This window comes from Notolabrus celidotus, chromosome 7 (genome assembly GCF_009762535.1).
Source record: "Notolabrus celidotus isolate fNotCel1 chromosome 7, fNotCel1.pri, whole genome shotgun sequence".
Classification (NCBI taxonomy): Eukaryota; Metazoa; Chordata; class Actinopteri; order Labriformes; family Labridae; genus Notolabrus; species Notolabrus celidotus.
Window position 1 is genome coordinate 16,034,380 of NC_048278.1, and position 19,605 is coordinate 16,053,984.

The following is a 19,605-nucleotide window of genomic DNA, read 5'->3' on the forward strand; positions in this document are numbered from 1 at the left end:
TATGACTCAATTGTTCAGACAACTACACTGAGATTTTTCTAAATTGTCCCTTGCTTCCTCATTTGTACTCACGCAAGTTTCAGTCTCGTATAGAAAACCACTGCTCTGATAAAAAAAGGTGGGGAGATGAAAAGAAAGAGAAGATGAGCAGTAAAGATCAGTGCAGTCTCATCACACCCCCTCGATTCAAAGTCACGCACAACAACTCTCTGAATGAACAAACTCAGTCTCGCTCATGGGGAGAATTTCGATTCTTCAAAACAGGGTTCGAAAGAAAGCAGAGATAGTGTTGATTTTAATCGACCTTAAAGTCTTAAAGATTACTGCACAGATATCAACTCAATTTACAAGAAGTATTCTAACCCAGCTGCAACAGCTTGAGGGGATAACTGTGTACAGAAGTCGTGCCGCTCTGGGTTCAACTGAGAGAGAGAGAGAGAAAAAAAAATCCCTTTCCTCCTCTCACACACATATTGTGTTCAAAGTCACTTATCTTTTCGTTCTCTCTGAACCACATCATGAGTACACTTGTTGAGACAGATGAGTGTTGTCATATCACAGGGTGAGTGTGACAGCGTGGAAGTGATGTGTTTTGATAAGATGAAACTATTTTTCTACAGTGGTTAGTGAGGCTGAAAGATGTCTACCTTTCCTTTTTTACAACACTGTATGCACACTGTGTGTCAGGTACTTGAAAATCATGTGACTGCATTGTCATCTATGACTTCAATCCCAATAAAAAAATGCACATGGGTTTATTATCCATAATTTAAAAAAGCAAACAAGGATTATTTGCAAGCACTGTGCCTGAAGAGGGGATTCCAATGTAACACCTATTAACTGCTGTCTCTGCTGGGGAGACGGTCAAACAATCACATGTGATGGTAAAACTGTCTGTTTTGTCCAAGAAAGGAAGTCAGATATTTAAATACATGTACTCTGAATAAAGGTATTACAGGGGAAGTACAGGTCACTCTGACATTAACTTTGTCTTTTAAACAAAAGTATATTGTAGTGAATGTATTTAAATCCAAATGTATGTGCTCAGTTGAGAATGTGTGTCCAACCTCGTTCTTGAGCTCAGTGATATGGTCCCTGAGCTGGTTGATGTACTGTCTGGAATCTGAGTGGTTCAGCTGACCCTGGATCAGCCCCTCCTCTTTCTGAAAAACACATATTACACACAAGTTGAATCTTTAGAGTTAAATCAATCCTCTGCATACAGATGTCAGAAGCTAATTGGACAAACTTGATAACCTACACTGACACAGAAGAACACACACACACACACACACACACACACACACACACACACACACACACACACAGACACACACACACACACACACACACACACACACACACACACACACACACACACACACACACACACACACACACACTGACCTGTATCTCGAGGTCAGCGACCTTCTGCCTGAGTTCAGCCATGGCCGCCATACTGTCTGCTTCTCTCAGCCGCACTGCCATCACCTCCTCTTTACTCTGCATTAATGAAGAGGAAGTAAAAGAGGTTGAGATTATTCTAGAGCTTTTTTAACCTTTATTTGAAAGGACAGCTGGAGAGAGAGAGGGACAGGAAATGTGGGGAGAGAGTGGGGGGTGATATGCACCAAATACTGTCAGGATAACGAATTGCTACTACAACCAGTGCGATTTGGACTGTAGCCTCTCTGCATGGGACGCCTGCTCTACTAATTGAGCTATACCGGCACCCCAGCATTGAAAGGAGAAAGAAAGAAAGAGGGAGAATATGCAATTTTCTGCTTAATAGCTTGAAGACAATGATAAAGAGGATTTCAGTGATGGATATTGAAGATGCACAATGAGCTGTCTTAGTCTCTTTATCTGCATCCTGCTCTGACCTCTTTTTCTCAGCTCAGGCCTTCTTCATTGCTTGCAACCGTCTCAAAATACATAAATACAAGACTTTATAATTAGAGTCTTCTGTATATTTTTTGATGTAACATTTTCAGTTTCTATTCTTTTGAATCTCTTTGGCCTCCCTCTATGCTCATCCTTCCTTGCCTTTCTATTCTCATCTTCCCTGTGTTGTTTTTTATTAATGCACATATTTGTGCCTCATTATTGTATGGACATGCTGAGCTGAGCCAGGAATATGTAGCTCCCCCTGTCTAATGACCTTTCTCCCTCTCATTCCCCCCTTCTGATCAGATCCAGACCTTGCAGTCCAACTCGGACTGCTTTCTCTTCATCTCGTTGAGTTGAGCCTGGAGTGCTTTGTTCTGATTGGCCAGCATCTGGAGCCGGTCCTGCAGGGCTGAGCGCTCTTGCTCGTTACGACCGATCAGCTTACTGTGGATCTGGTTCTAGAGTAAAAGAGGACAAATGGGAGAGGGTGAGTAGAGCAGGATTACATATTTTACTCATACTCATCAAGTAATCAATTAGTCTATAAAATATAAATAAAAAGTAGAATAACAGACCATCAACTTCCCAACACTAACATCTTTAAATGGCTGTTTTGGATCAATGATCATTAACTAAAAAGTGTTCTGGGTTGGGTGGTAAAACTGATTAATGGTACTTTGTTTTGTTTTTTTAGGAGAAATGCAACTAAACTCATATGTCCTGATTATTTTGCTGTTCTTTTCAGCACCTTGAAATACTAAATAACGCGGTGTTTGCTGCATCCTGACACCAGAAGCAATACTTTGTCAGCGTATTATAACTATGCTTGAAACAAACTATACTGACCTTTGTAGACACTGTGCATATTTATGTGCAAGGCAAGGACATAGAGGGTATTTTAACATCTTACCTGGCTGTCCAGCTGCAGGGCTTTAAGTTTGACCTCTCGAAGCTCAGCCTGTGCCTGTGCCTCCCTCAGCCTGACTGTCATCAGTTTGTCCTGCAGCTCATTCATGGCGTTCTTCTTCGGGGATTCTTTCCAGTGGCCGCCACCTCCACCTGTGCTGCTGCCTCTGGACATGTGGTGCTGCAGAAACACAGAGTGCAAAGGTGTAAACTGCACAGTTAAAGGACAAAAACCTGGACTCTCATTTAGTTTGTGGAGAAACAGCAGCAGTGTGTGTTTGTTACCTGCCAGCGCTGGTTAAGCTCAGTGACGGTGTCCTGCATCTCTCTAAAAGAGCGCATTGTCTCAAGCTCCCGCAGCTTCATCTGCTTCACCTCCTCCTGCAGAGCTGCCAAGTTGTTCTCATCGGGCAGGCAGTTGTTCATCTGAGTGGATGAACATGTCATGGGTGAATATTAAAGAACTTACTCATGACATTGACCACATAAACTGCTGCCTGCTGCTCTGTGAGACTGTACAGAGCGGCTTGAAGCTAAATGACATTCTGATGTTAAGCAGATGTTAAACCTGCCAAACATTTCAATGTGTATGCTTCATCCAATAGCGTCCTAGCATGCTAAATGTTTCTTATTACAGTAATCAAAAGTAGAACTGAGACTGGTCATTAATATCAAATATATGTTTTATAATAAAGAAGAGCTACAAACGACCCTAAACCTTGACGAAACTTGTTAAAGTTGCGCCTGATGATTGTGATGGATAAACAGTTATCAAAATTGGTCCTGAGGGGGACATGAACATCAAAATGTTATGCTAATCCACCTAATTGATGAAACATCTAATTCTTACCAAGTGTTGTTGAAAAGGTGACCAACCAATCTACTTACAGACATACAGTACATAACCAGCCCTAAAGCCTAAAGCAGTCAAGCCAAGAGATCAGAAATCCTCAAAAAATCTGAGTGCAAGCAATGACAAAGACATTCATAGTCTTAACATATTGAACAATCTTCACCAGGAGAAAGCAGGGATGATGTATTTGAAAACGTTTTAATCTAAATTCGAAACCTCAAATATACGTGTTTGAAGTCTGGCATTATTATTTAAGACTTTTGTAGTGTAGTTTTAAGAAAGAAAAACGTTGAACACATCCACAGCGTCATGCTTGCTGACTCTGCTCGCCCCTTTTAACTTTGTTCTCTTTTACACACTTAAATCTGTCTGTCAGCTCACCTTCTCCAGGTCAAGGACCTTGTCTTGCATTTCCTTCAGAGCTCCAAGCAGTTCGGCCTCGCGCAGTCTGGATTGCTCCAGCTGAGTCTGCAGGTTGTTCACAAACTGGTCTGTGTACTGAAAAATCACAGGTGTTACACAGGTTTACAGGACAGAGGGCTTTGACCACCTTTCAGCTGTCTTTTCATTGTACTAGTATATAGATATTAATTCACTACTGGGAACTGTTATTGTCAAACAGGCTGGTTGCATCAATGAAGCTAAAGCTTCAGTGGATATCAACTCCACCACAAGTAACTGTTTTTTTTATATTTTCCTCTTCCTGTATTTTGTTTAATCTAATCTTACAACAGATTCAGTATGCACAAATGCTCATGTACCTTGTGCATCCCTGATTTTTTTTTTTTGAGGGCTAACAATGTCATTAAAAAGGAGAAAAGGTGTATATGTACACTGATGAATTTAAGGAAAGCCAAAGAGTAATTTGCTTAAAAGTGGTCACAAAGCGAACACCTTAGTTGTGTTATTTTTCATTTAATCAACACAAATTTAAGAGCATCAATAGCAACATCCCACCTTAACCTAAGATCAAAATCATCTGAAGTTAGTCTGCATACTGGAAAAAAAAGACTGTTTCATACATTTATATTACAAACTTAGAGATGTTTGTCAAGTTACCCAACCACAGAATAGCTGATCATAAAAATAGTAAGGGTGGTGTCGGGCTGTAATTCTGCCCGTGACTCAGAGTGATGTCAATAAATAAGGAACCACTGTACATTTCTCTGTCAGCACATCAGAGTGAAACTACAGCGTTGAGGGTATGAAAGCATCAGAAAACACAGAGGGCTGAGGGGAAAGATACTTTCCTACGAGGCAAAACACTATAGCTTGAAATTGGGTGAGTACATTGCGTGCATAAGAGTGATGATTTGTCATTTCAGACTTCTCAGTCTTGGTTTTCAAAGAGGAGTGTGAGTGTGAGGAGGTGTGTGAACTCTATGAGGTGATGGCTGCCAGCAATCTGAGGTGGAGGAAAATTGCCCTCAAAAATGGCATCACGCTCTCATGCATGTTTAAAAACCAAATTATTAGCCTATGACTGTTTTCTTGGGGGGGGGGGGGGGGGGGGGTTGTTTTGCACATGATGTGACTGCATACATTCTAACACTTAATCCTTTCTACTGGTCCTCTGACAGAATCGTGTATAGCATCAACACAGATCATTTGTTGGTAGAGGAGGATACTGAGATTTCCCTCACATGAAAATGTTTTAAATTCCAAAATTAGTAATGTTTAAAAACAAACTGTTTGCTAAACTTCATAATGTGAAGCTTGAATATATTATATTCATATATCAAATACAAAGTTTGATATATTTGCAGAAAATAGTCATTGTTTTGGATCAATTTATGTCTACCGCTAACAGTTTCAATACTGAGTCAATACTATTGTTGACGGTCTTGTTTGCTTTGCAGCTCATGAAGAGGCATCAGTATTAAATTTAGTCTGTTCATGACCAGCTTAAAACTGTCCTCAGGAGCTTTACTTACTTAAGTAAATGCAATTAAAGCTCCTGGGAGGAACTTTCAGCTTGTGTTGTTTTTGTCGCCCCCCCAAGGGCAATCATATACATCTTGTAACCTGTACATGCTAAGGTAGACTTTTTCTGACCAACAGTCCAATGGATCCCTTATTGTGTTAATATTTAACTTTAAAAAAAAAGAAAGAGCTCTCAATCATCTGGTCCGACGCCTACCCCCTCCCAGCAGTTTCATCCATTTCAAACTGCGGAAATTCATCCAAGTATATGGAAATGGAAATGGTCAATTATGGCGCCGATGGTCTAGATTGCTTTTGCAGGTCATAAAGAGACATCAGTATTAATTTGGATCTGATTCACAACTACTCAAAAACTTCTCACAGAAGCTTGAACTTCAACTGACAATGAAGACAGCTACGTGCAACAATTAAGTTGAATGAAATACAAAACATAATTATTCTACACTGCTGTAATTTTGTATTTTGTTTAAAAATCAAAATTCAGGGTTTGAGGTTTCATATAAAAACATTACTTAGTTGGCTTTTCTTAAAACCAAAGTAAATGTCAAGACAATGCAGGACAAAAACAAACTCATTTTGTTTGGCGCAGTTGGCAAAGAATAACCCAGAGCTTGTTTTATCTGACTTTCACACTTATGAGCACAAAACGTCCTGTTACAGTGCTACTCTGTCACCTTGGATGTGTTTTTCCTCATGAGTGTGTGTGTGTGTGTTTGTATATGCCACTAAAGTTGGGGTTCTTTGATTAATGAAAGAGGGGCACACATATAAAAGTCCATGTCAAACTACAACCATCATAATCTTACAGCTCACTTGCATTTTGTTTCCTTGAAGCCACAACTATTTTTCTGGTTTGAGACCAACGGCGCCTCTGGTTTGAACACTTTGAGTCAATTTTCAAATCATATGTATCATCTCGTCTTTTGTATTTATTTGCTTCAAGATATTTTATCTATTTATTTACCACCGCACCTAAGAATAACAATACATTTAATTTATAAAGCTTTTTTTAAGATACCTAAAGATTCCTCAAGTGGATCTTACATAAGCTCATACAGCTGTAAAGTAAAATGTCTTTTTATAATTTCTTCCTGATGTAAAAATACAACTTATGAAAAAGAAACACCTTTATGAAGCTTATGTTGAAAATGTGTTATTGCAAGCAGCTGAATAGCGCTGTGTGCCAAACCTGACGTGTCTGATTAACATGCTCATTTCAGAGATCAGGGGGTTTCGGATGCAGACTAACTCTGATAGAGTCTGAATTTCGTACTTCATTTCATACAGGACACACATATGTTTCTTGAAGTTGTGTTGCTAAATGTTTAAGTTCCTGTGGCTTTGGTTGCATACGCTTGAACTTCTACAATTTTCCAATGAAGTCTTAAGACAGTCAGTGTTGTAACAACTTCATGAAAATCAAACATGTGCTGCTGTAAATCTGACCCAAGGCTGATAGCGTACTGTGAAATGACTCAACATCTTTAAGAAAAGTCAACGACCCTCTTGGACAAAATATTTATCTCATCTCTGAATATTGAAACTATTATCAGACTATTGACTTCCTTAACTTTTTTGGAAACACATTTAACTGAACTCTTTCTAAAAAAAAATCTACAGAAAGAGTGACACCACCTTTTATGTCTGCTTCTTAAGAAATTGAGGCCATTAAACTGGCAGGACAGCTTGCCACACATTTTTTGTTTACATCAAATTGTACAGTTGTTTCTGTTTTCTATGAGTTTAACAACAATGATATGACATTTGAACTTTGTAATTTATTGAGGGGAGTTCTTAGTTGGGCTCTACCATATCTATGTAGATTCAGGCTTGCTGTTCACTATGCCTATCTATTTCAAGTCTTTGCTAAAATATTTTTAATCTGGTTCAAGCTTAACACTAGCTATCAAATATGTGACAGGGAATTTCCTCCTCAAACATACAGCTGAAAAAATGATCTGCTTGTTTTCACAAAAGTAAATTGGCTGATATTTGAAATGTAAAAAACAGAAAATGTGTTTAACTGATTTCCATCTATATAGAGCGCTTTAAGATTGTCCTATTCAAAGAAGTCCCAAAACTGAAACTATGGACCATTACCAAATAGATCCGACAGAGGAATGCAGATCGAATGCTTATGCTTTGTGCATATGGCACAAATCTATTGTTCGTCATATGAGACGGTACCATTAGAGAGTATTTTACATGCTGACATTCTCTCTGTTGAGCATCTGTTTCTGTTGCTACAACAGTGTAGAGTAGTAACAGACAGAGGGTTGAGGTTTACCCTTTGTTGCTGCAGCTCTCTGATGGTGTCCTGTGCTTTCTCCAGACTCTCACTGGCAGTGTTGCACTGTTGCCTCACTACCGCCAGCTCCCGCTTGATCACGTAGTTCTCCTCGGCTTCCTGCGCCCGTGTCACCTGACCCTGAAACAGCAGGTCAGAGCGAGAGTCCAGATTACTACGCTTGTTTAAACATAACATACATACAGGCTACGTTATAAGGAAAAAGTCAGGTTTGTCTCAAGGGAGCACAACCTATTTTTTTCCTTTATCATAGGAACTACATGTTAGTTGAAGGATGTTTTTAGCCTTAAAACAAGAGTTCAATGTTTTGGGAAACATGCTTTATAGCCGTCTTGCAGAGAGGTGGCTAAATCGTTTCTGTCAGTTCAAAGTGAAGATAGAGATGGAAGCTTGTTGAACTTACACTGCAGTCTGAAAGGAGAGGAAATAGCCAGTCCAAATCTGTCAGTGGCTAAGTAATGTATACTTTTTAATAAGCAGCGGGTGTTGATCTAGTCTTCTATAGCCTGACTATTCCAAACACTGTGCTGTACCTGTGCTAGAGGAAAGATCTGTCTCAATCTACCAAAAAGCTGCCATACAAAAGACAACACCCCAATCAGGAAATTAAACAGGGCAGTGCTGAGCGTGAGATGCAGAGAAATGTGGTGAGGTAAATTGTTTTGGTGTGCAAAAAAAAACATGAAACAGCAATCTAAAGGTTTGTGAAAACTCCACATTTTCAGCATGCAGGTTTGCAGTTTGGGGGTTTCTGTTTTAATTCGTGACATGAGCTCTGAAAGTATTTTATGCAGATCGTGGATGGGAAGGACATTCTTATCTAAAATAGAACGCTTAACCCAGGTTTGATGAGTCAGACTAACATTCTTGTTGTGCCTTTAAGCTGTTCGCATTTCAGATATTTAGAAAAGTTTATATTTTGACTCAAGATTTCTGCACCTGATGTAACTCTTTACTACTTTCACATTATACAAAACAGCAAGAAAGCACATTTTCCAAAATGTCAACCCATACAAGATTCATCCATCATATTCTGGTTAACAACTTGTTTTCATAATGAATGATTGCTATAGCATAGTAGTAATAATACTAGACTTTAACATGCCACATGCAGGGACTGTACAACCTGAGATAATAATAAACATCATGGATAAAAAAGACATGCATTCAGGGTTAACAAGGCGGCCCTGCAAACTGAAAAAAATAAAGACATAAACAACATGTCTGTCATGCACTTCTGGTTATTGTTTAAAGTGAGGATAGAAGCAGTGCAAGAGAGGAAGAAAAGGAAGAGGAGGGAGGTGTTACAAGGGCTGAGGATAGCAAGGTCAGTAGGAAAGTGGTGTACAGTACTCTACCTGTATCAGTCTGTCTGCCAGAGCTGCACTCTCCTACAGCGCAGCCCAGAAAAGGAAGAAGAGGATGAAAAAAAAGAGATGAAGAGAGAGAAAGACAGTGGGACACCAGGGAGAATAAACCACCACAACCCACAAGAAGACAGTCAAAGAAAAGAGGAGCAGCGTAACAGGTTGTGAATCCGTTTTTTTGTTCTTTTCTTTTTTTAAAGAAGAGAAGTGAGGAGACCTTCTATGCTGAAGAAAGAGGCCACAATGAGATCACTCAGAAAAGGAAGTATTTTACAAAGCATGAGAAAATTGTTAAAGGCAGTGGTTCTAAAAGCAGAGTGCTTGAGAGGAGGAGAAAAAACCTTCCTCAAAAAAGAACCTATTAAGAGGATACACAAATACACACACACACACAATAGCTCCAGGGTCCTCAGGAGAAGCAAACTGACACCACAAAGTGGTTTCAGTGTTAAAGTGCTGAACACCTGATCAGACAAACCTGATTTACTTTAGACTTTAAGCTGAAATCTAAGCTCATCTCTTACCTTCTCCAATGTCTCGATCCTCTGCTTCAGCAGCCTGTTTTCTGTGCGTAATCTCTGTGTAGAGAGAAAGAGAGAACTGTCATATGGCTGTCATCAAGTTATTATCTCTTTCCTTATCATAAACAATACATACAAAATAAAGATGCAATGATTGTGAAAACCTGGGCTGATGTTTAAAATAACAATTTAACTGACAGCAGATTCCAATATGGATGTTTCTTTCATAACATCTTTGTAATGCTTTAAGTCTGATTTTAAACGAGCTGAGATTTGATGTATTTAAATTGTTGCTATTAGTCCCTTCTCTTAAAATGCCACTGTAACATGTCTTACAAACTGCACACCACTGATCTTTCTCGGAGACTGTGTAATCATCCCACACTGCTGACACTTTCTTTCTCTGTGACAATGAAAACAAATCAGATTTTGTCCAACAGGTGACTTTTGCCCTGATACAGCAGTTACATATGCTAGCTGGTCGGTTTTAAACGTATGCAAAACTACAGATAAAAGCAGCTGCTGACATCGGCGCATGGCATATTTTTCGCCAACAGGCAGATGTCTGTCAACAGGGCAAATATCAGCAGATACCAATGTTCAACTGATACTTTGATGTGCTTCCCTATTCAAAGACACACAAAGCTGAGTGCACAGGAAAATACACACCTTGATCTCAATTTGTTCCTCCATTTCTTTGTTCTTGATTGTGGTGTATTCTTTCTCAAGTCTAAGAAAAGAAAAACAACGTTATTAACTCTCACTTTAACATTATTTGTGTGTAATTTGTTGATTTGGTCTAATGACAATTATCACAAAAGCAGAAATCTCTGTAAAAAATGAATGAATGAATTCATTAAAACTGCAAATCCCACTCTACCACATGAAGCGTTTCAGCCTGTGTGATGAATAATGATTGTTCTTACTTCTTCATCCTCTTGGGGTTGTATTTAACTTGGTAGGCCCTGAGGATCAGCTTGTCTGGGCAGCTGTCGAACTGGTGGGGGATCACCTTCTGGAAATGCTGGCAGAAGCCCCGGAGAAATAACACAAGATTAGACCCCCAGAAAAAAAAACAAAAAACATGCTCATTCATATTTCATGAAGATGGAGGCAGACACGTTATAGAAGGAGTGAAAAAAAAGCATTTAAGGCCCAATGTTTGCCTGATGATGAGGGGTTGGTTAACTCATCAGGCAGACTGGTGGGAAACAGTTATACATTTAAAGTAGTTGCAACTCTCTGTTTTTAAAATGTGGAAGTGTTGAAATGAAACAAATAAGACAACCTGCTGACAGATACATCCTTTTTTAACCTTTGTCTCTGAATAAAAAAAGAAATATACATCAAGAATAATTCACTAGTTGTGTGGGTCTTTACTTTAGCAATTGTAATTTCTCTTCTGCATTTGTATAAACACCATTATGAATAAATCATGACAAAATGTATCTGACAGATTAAAGTGGATCTGTCTTTCATGAGGCATGACAAAAGTTTATTGATAGCATTAGCTTGTAACTTGTTCTGTAACTGATATCATTTCTGCAGAAGGTGACACAAAGCTGCAGCCTCTTACCTGTGACATGCCCTCCATGTCCAGCTGAATGAGGTCAGTCTGGTTGTACTGCAGGATAGCCAGGCCCACACGGAAGATAATCTCTAAGCCCTACAGACAGGTCAGATGTTTTACTATTTGTACTAGGCTGAAAATACAGACAAGTATGCAGAATACACAGAAAAACATATTAAGTACATCTTTAGATACTGAAAAACATAATCTGATGTATCCTACCTCATACATGAATATATCAAAGATCCGTGTGGCCACAGGCAGAGGGAGAAAGGTGAGGAAAAGAGTAAGGAACCATGACGAGGCGTACATAGATGTGTGGAAACTCTGGGATCGAAAATGGACGTTCAGCTCTGGGAGTTGTTCCTAAGATTAAAAAAAGAGCACCATTGTTAGACAAAGACAAAATGATATGACAAAAACAAACTGATGTGCTGGAGATGCGAATTCATAATCTGCTGCCCCTTTGTGGATGAAATTAAACACTGCAAGTCTTTTTACTATGGTACATTCAGGTGTTTCCTCTTTACCTGTAGCAGATACTCAAACTGGTAGATACAGAGGCCCAGTTCAGCCATGCTGGGTTTGAACAGCTCCCTCAGACGGTACTCCTGCATCAGACGCACGAAAACACAAAACGCCTCCTCCTCGGGCATCTGAAAGAAGGTGAGAGGGGTGAGTAAAGCCTCCTCATTAGATATTTAGCTAAAGTTAATCAATACACCACACAGTAGCTTTGTTTTTCTGTGATAAACTCTGGGGATAATTTAATTGCCTTATAATTTTTTCAAAAACTTGCAACTTAATGAACTAGTTTTGAAAGTAATAATCTACAACTTCTAAGGGGACTGATTAAATGGAACTTCATAAACACTGCGCTGAACTTTAAGGGCAAAGTATTCTCATTATGGTCTGTTTACCTGAAATATTCAGTCCTTACCTGCATAAGCAGCAGACCTACAATGAATGCACTGCCTTGGCAGTAGCCCACCTCTCGATCCACCAGAGAGTATGCCTGAAAAACACAAAACATCACATTTGCAGTGTGCTGTTTCCATCCAAAGCAGTGCAGATGACATCTGTAATCCCAACTGAACACTCAGACTGTGAGCAACCAGTCACCAGAGGTCTCTTCATTTCCTGCAGCTCAGCAGCTATCAGAGAGCAGGGCTGATGTGGTGATCATGAACAAGCTTGTTTTCATGGCTGTGAAAAACAAATCTCTGCATTTCACTGACTCAATGCAGATTTTGTCTCATCATGAAGGTAACACTTGATAGAAAAAGAGGATTTCATTAAAGCCATTTGAATGTTTCCAGGTTAATGCATCTGTTTCTGAATAACAGCAGGAGGGAAGTGTTAAAAATGGTGCTCTGATATGATTATTTTCCTCCTTTTTTTAATCCAAACATCTTCTTGGAGGTTTGAATTGCCAACTTAAAAAAGACTACAACACAATCAATGAAGTTGCAAATATCCAGCAGGGTTTGATGACTTTTTGTTTCTATTTTGCTGAATGCACCTGGAACATGCCTTCCAGCTGAATCAATTATTGCCAATATTTTCATTCTCCTCTGCTGTTAGACTTTTATCTGTCAATACACAAAGGAAAAAGCTATGAGGAAGACTGCAAATGTTTGAATTACATTACAGTAACACTGAATGTCTTGAACCTTTAAGCCTCCTGATTGTCCCCCACATCTAGATCCAGAGGAGGAGAACAAAACCTGATTCAACCTTCCACCACTTTATGTGGATTGTTAATTTTGTTGCTATGAATACCAATATATGCTTCATGAAGTATCTAAGTATGATTGATACCAGCACCAATATGCATCTATTGTTTGGTGGAAAGACCCTTACCTTTGCCTGATGCTCATTTTATCAACCTGACCTCAAACACAACAATGTAACCCTATGTCACCTTGTTAAGTTAGAGGACGAGCTTACTATTTTTGACTAATAGGACTAGCTACAAAGTGTGGAGCTTAGCACGACTGCTTTGGGTGATGGAAGAGGCAGCAGCAACAGCAACTGGAGTTGACTGAGTTGCATTTTGGTTTAATTTTGATGCACAATACTATCGTGGAGGTTGTTTTCCGTCCTTGCATGAATTTATTTTGCAACATAAACTTAATTTTGCTTCCTCCTCCCGTTTGCTTTAGTAAAATGTAGCCAAAGTTAAGACCTCTTCACATGTTCAGCCATCCTCTCAAGCAACTGACCACCAGGTTTCTTCTTTGTGTAGTTTAATACCCATTAGCTGGCAATTCAAACGGACAGTGGATGTTTGTTTGTGCACCGGTCATTGATTTGAATGATGTGCGTTGACTCAAGAAGTAACTTTACATGATGGGACCCACAATTTTAGAAAACAGAATAAGCTCAATGTAATTGATTTGCATGTTTTGAGAAATGCAGAACTGGGTCCTTTATGGAACTGAGTTTCAATCCCCATCTTTATCATCCAATTCACTCACAGGCTGACACATGGTTTTATTAATTTTTAGTAACGGCTTTATCACTGTGCCTTAACAACTCGTCCAAACAGAGACGTACCTGCTTCTAACCTATTCATACATTCTGAGTATTATTATTAAAAAGGGCAGACCTTGAGGTAACGGTGAACGCTCCATTTCTCACCTTCATCACATTGAAGAGGACTTCCTGACCCAGGCTGTCCTGGCCTTTGAAGAACTCGTGCTCAGGGTAGGTGCGGGCGATGTCTCTGCGGATGAGCTTCTCGCATGGGGACGACATCTTCAGCAGCTCAGAGTACTGGTTCTTTACTGGCATGTCAGTGGCATTACCCAGCAGCTGCCAGACAATAGCGCGGAAATGATGAGGGATTCCTTTTCTGATCAACTCCTGCATAAGGAAGAGAGTGAGGGGAAGACATGAAAGAAGATTAATAGCGTGCTCATTTGTAGGGATGCAGTTTTAAGCATCTCTTGTAGAGTAAAAAGTGAGAGAAGAATCAACAATGCAATTAATAAAAGATATATTGTTTTAAAAAATTTAATAAAGTATAAATTCATAATAACAGGCACTTGTGTCATACTTCACAGTAACTGTTAACTAACTCCTGTTTTTCACTAAAACCAGACTCCTTCAATTTATTTTGTGTCTATAGAATTTTTCAGGCAGCTCGTGTCATACTGCTTGATTTGTCTGCTCTCGTTTCACCCTGAGTCATTTTGCTTCCCTCTGTCTCATCCATCTTCTCCTCCCCTGGGCTTCCTCTTTTTTGTCACAGAGGACGCAGAGAGACACAAAGAGGATGAGGAGATCAACGTGTTGGTGCAGTGCACCTTAAAGGCATTGGCAGAGTCATATTAGAATTTTCAACACTTTGAAACAGATTCAGACAGACTCTGGGCTTTTCATTTATAGGTGGTGTCAGCAAAAATAAACCCTCTGAAATCACTGCACAACATGTTTCTGACACACATATGCTTGCAGCTAAAAAGGGACGGACACTGTGACCTTAAGAACAAAAACAGACCAGTGAAAAGTCTGTGTGGATATAGATGGTGCAATGACTCAGGGATTTTTATTTATTTGTTTAGCAAAGCTATCAAGGAAACATCCGGTGTCCTGGCCAAGAAGATGCAAAAATAAAACATGGAGGATGATAATCTCCTTATTGATGTTCTCACTTGGATCTATAATAAATGACTCATCTTCGCGTCTGACTACAGAAACTCTAATTCTACATCTTATGTTCTTTATTCCCACCTTCAGGAGTTTATCCTTTTTGCGTCTCCACTCCTCCCACTCGTTGACGATGCGTCCCCACAAAATCCAGGTATCCTCCTCCAGGTGTGACAGGTTGGAGGAAGCTGAGGAGCTGGACACCAGCGAGGAGCCGCTGTTGCGCCGGGAACCACTCATGGACCGCATGGACTTGGAATCAGCCTCTAGTAACCTGCGTGGAGAGACAGTTCATGAAGACACAGCTCACACTACAACTGTTTTTTATTGTAAAAACACGTAACAAACAACCTGACATGTTTGTTTCATACAAGATGGAAGCCACATGGGAGATCAGCAGGGAGGCTGTGATGACAATGAAGAGTCACGGCAGGTAGACTGTTTTGTGCTTTATCAAGATTCGGTACAGTTTGCTGATAACCTTGAAGAGTCACAAGAGGAATTTATGTGGGCAACAACTCCAGCAGCTCATTTTACCACTGCATACATGACCATGTTCATTTTAATTGGCACAACACAAATTACTGTATTTTGATCTGGTCTTCATATCAAAAATCTGCCAGAAAGTCTTATAACCAGTAGCCTCAGGAAAATTCTGACATTTTGGGTAAAAGCACAAAATATTTATTTGTATAGTAAATACAAGATTGAGGCTGCTCCTGTCTGTTAAAGCTCCTGTGAGAAGTTTTTAGATGGCTACTAACAGTGATGCTTCTTTATGACATAGAAAAGAAAAACAAGACCATCAGCACTGAGATTGACACTTGCTGTAAGTTTTTTTAATTTGTAACTGCTATGTGAGAGTAGGAGTCAGACCAGATGACTGACCACAGGCAGAAGAAACAGCCTCATTATATTCACAGAGATTAATAGATTTGAGTGTTTAAAGAAAGCAGGATGAGATTTCTGTTTTAAAACTCCACCAAAGCATGTGAAGGACAAGATCAGCCAAGAGATAAGTGGTAATACTAATGTCCCCATGAGATGCCAAAGCTGACACAAAGTTCTTCACAGTTGCAGTCAGCAGGCAATAAGCTTCAGCCTATGTTTTTACACCCTCATATGTGTAACAACTAAACAAGATGAAATTAGTTTATTACTGAGGCCTACATGTACTGTTAAGCAAATATCATCACCTTTGCACAGAATCAAGCTAGCTACTTTCTCTTGTTTACAATCTTTGTGTTCAGATGGGTCAGATACCTTGAGATCATCGATGTTGGCTGGAGGTTACATTCAGATTTGACAGTATTTGGTCTCTAACTTTTGAAAAGGTGGCTAATAAATGTGTTGACATTACACATAAAATTGTGTTCACATTTATTTCTAAAGCCTGGAGGAAAGATAAGGATAGCAGTAATGTTATCATTACTATTCAATGTGTCTATTTTTGCTGTACATGCTGGACATATTGTTCATGCAAGACATCAAAATCAAATAAAATCAAATAAAATCAAATAAAATCAGTCAATGACTGTTTCACAAAGTGTGCACTGCTTCTTTAAATATTCTTACGTTTATCTTACACTCAGTGTAACAGAGCAGCAGGAGGCAGATATGAAGTGATCAAGGAGACGCTCTTGTCCCTGAGGCTGCTCAGTTCAGTCCCACTTTGACCCCTGAATGTCTTTAGTCTTCAAATCACTTGACTCGCACACGTTGACCCCCCCTGCTGAAACATGTGATGTAACAACAATGTGGCTACTTCCACTTAAAATATTGCAGTGCTACTCTCCTTTATGCTGGAAGCGATTTCCTGTCCTTTGAGTCTCTGTTGGGATTAATCAAGTCAAACTAATTGTTCGACCCAGGTGCGATCTCATGAACAGTCTTTTTGCTGCACAGAATAACTTGCTCATGGCAGTTTAAGATTAAACCTTTGTCTTTGATGGAATAGTGAATTTCTAAAACATGACTATGAAGCAAGTGGATCTTAGTTTTTATCCATTTATCCTGCGGATATGGATCCTGAAAAGGTTACATTATAAGCTCTCTGAAAGGATATACAGTAGAGTACTGGGTGTATGTTTATGCTTTACTGAAAGTGGTTGTTCCGGGGATTGAGAGACAATGACAGCAGGAGGTCAAAATGTGAGTTATTGAGAATGTAAAATATCACTCAAAGAGGAATAAAATCTTTGTATCATTATATGATAATGACTGTACATCACAGAAAGTGCTGATCTCTCGCAGGATGTTGCACTGATATTCAGAACATTGTCTGACCAACACTTTAGAGATGAAATGAGATTGTTGCTTTTTATCTTCTCAAATTCTAAGTGAAAACATTACCTCTGATATAGTGTTCAATGCTCACTCAACATGTTTCCTAAAACACTTACCCACATACATATTTTTGTAACTCTGTATTTGTCACAAATGTAGGACGTGCATATTTGTGATTCTGGGTCAAATTAATATTAGCTTTTACTTTTTTACACTAGATATTGATCTTTCTAGCTTTAAGTGTCCCGTGTCTAAATGGTACATTATGCAGTGTTACACAATTTAACCATAAATAATTGACTGTAGACTTAAAGATGCCAAACTCTATCATTGAGGAAAAAAAACATTTTTAATTCTCTGCAAGCCTTAAAATGCACAGAACATTCAACCTTACTGCTAAATAGATCACAGAAGCTGAAGTCTGCTTGGCTTCATGATACGTTGTTTCAAAACATTCATAACAGCTTTCTGTTCGATTTTTCACCTCTGCTGCTCACAGGGCTCTATGCACTTCTTTAATCTCATTATTTGCATACATTAAATTCAAGGAAGGTTATATGGGTGCTATGTTTTTCAAAAAGTGTCTAGCTTGTGTATAGGGCGGCTGTGGCTCAGTGGGTAGAGTTGGTCGTCTATCAATCTGAAGGTTGGTGGTTCATCCCAGCTCCTGCAGTCACATGCCAAACTGCTCCCGCTGTTGTTCAGTGGTGTGTGAATGTGTATGAATGAGGTTAGCTAATACTGATGGTCCCTTACTATATAGCAGCCTCTACCATCAGTGAGTGAATGTGGTGTGAATGGATGAATGTGACGAGTAGTGTAAAAGAGCTTTGAGTGGTCAGGAAGTACAAGTCCATTAACCATTTATAGGATCAGAAGCCACACTGAATATTTCTCACAAAACTGTTTCAAAATGAAAAAGTTAACTTTAAAACTTTTACAATATCTGCATTCAAAAAAGGCAGCTTGGGGTGCCAGTGTAGCCCAGTTGTTAAATCATGCAGCCCATGCATACAGGTTATAGTCCTCAAAGTGGGCAGCTCAAATCTGACCCTTGGCTCTTATCTGCATATCACTCCCCTCTCTCTTTTCCAAGTTTCCTATATCCACTGTCCTATTCTCAGAACTAAGGCTTTATTCACCCACCCCTCAAGAAAATAAATGTCAGAGGGTGATTTTGTTTTTCATCACTTGTGAAGTTCTAATTATCTTCCATGTTAAGCCATCCCGTTAATTAGTTGATGTTTTGACAGTATCATTAGCCCTCATTTTATTCTGCAGCTCATCTTCTCCTGCTGAACTCACACTATAAATACACCTTTTGACCTATTCGTCCATTCTTTCACCTTTATTCTAATGTTTGTTCCTAGTTTGATCCAAATATGTTGTTTACTACTAGGCTATTTTTCTTACTTGTTTTATAGATTTTTTTTGTCCATATTTCCTCCATGTTATCATACCTTGCTGACTGTCTAAGCTAATTCAACCTACAGAGGTGACAGATGTAACCAGCAAGCTAACAAAGCTAGCATTAACAGCCAACTATCACCTCTATTTCTTGTTGACCTTTTTTATGTCTTAGCCTGACCAACTAAACAAGATCCCACAACCCATAACCAGGTCAAAAATATGCACCTGATGAACATGGTTTGATGCTAAAAGACCAAGACTATAAGTTTGTATTTCTCAGGCAAAAGGTAAGCATCTTTACTAGCTAGCTAGCTCTACATGCGCATAGGATTGCAAACTTTCTCACTACTAAATAAGGGACAGGTGCACAATACCATGGTGGTCTGAGCATGATGTGTGAATTCAGCGTATATTCATATTCTGATTCAACTGGAAATGCAGAAAGTGTGTATATTCCCTTTAATCCTTACTGTATCATTATGTAACCTCATATGAATAAACCTCAAAGAAACCACAATTTGGATCTTTACATCAAAAAACACTTTTTCCATGGATACTTTTTGCTGCTCTTGACTGACTCAAGCAGTCTTTTGTCCTTTTGCACAGCCAGAGAAATCCTCACATGACAAGTCACAGTTTACAGATATTTGAAGTTCATTTTTGATCAGCTCTGTGCTGCATCTGTTTCTTGAGTCTGACCATTTAATGGCCATCAGAGAGAAAATCCTCTCCACACTTTTTTGCAAGACTTGGCGCATCTGTGCTGTAAACAACTGATGTGCGTGAGGGGGCCTGCGATTGGATGACAGGTGGTGTGATTGGCACATGATCTGCCACTGCCGTTTTATCTGATCTAGGATCTGTAGAGTACAGTCTGCTGTATTTACATGGGTTAA

General features: G+C 39.3%; 1 protein-coding gene across 2 annotated transcripts in view; it reads right to left on the reverse strand.

Moving 5' to 3' along the window:
- The window catches only part of si:ch211-239f4.1 (EVI5-like protein), a 39,192-nt gene that overhangs the window by 2,849 nt on the left and 16,738 nt on the right, over positions 1–19,605 (reverse strand). For both annotated transcript variants that reach the window (XM_034687279.1, XM_034687280.1), the window contains 16 exons: positions 15,098–15,287; positions 14,003–14,227; positions 12,300–12,374; positions 11,890–12,015; positions 11,582–11,725; positions 11,366–11,455; positions 10,716–10,813; positions 10,459–10,519; positions 9,793–9,846; positions 7,881–8,021; positions 4,031–4,147; positions 3,082–3,222; positions 2,801–2,977; positions 2,202–2,348; positions 1,408–1,503; positions 1,068–1,163 (listed from right to left, as the gene is read on the reverse strand). In XM_034687279.1, the coding sequence (XP_034543170.1) occupies positions 1,068–1,163; positions 1,408–1,503; positions 2,202–2,348; positions 2,801–2,977; positions 3,082–3,222; positions 4,031–4,147; positions 7,881–8,021; positions 9,793–9,846; positions 10,459–10,519; positions 10,716–10,813; positions 11,366–11,455; positions 11,582–11,725; positions 11,890–12,015; positions 12,300–12,374; positions 14,003–14,227; positions 15,098–15,287 (1,978 nt within the window). The remainder of the gene's footprint in view (positions 1–1,067; positions 1,164–1,407; positions 1,504–2,201; positions 2,349–2,800; positions 2,978–3,081; positions 3,223–4,030; positions 4,148–7,880; positions 8,022–9,792; positions 9,847–10,458; positions 10,520–10,715; positions 10,814–11,365; positions 11,456–11,581; positions 11,726–11,889; positions 12,016–12,299; positions 12,375–14,002; positions 14,228–15,097; positions 15,288–19,605) is intronic.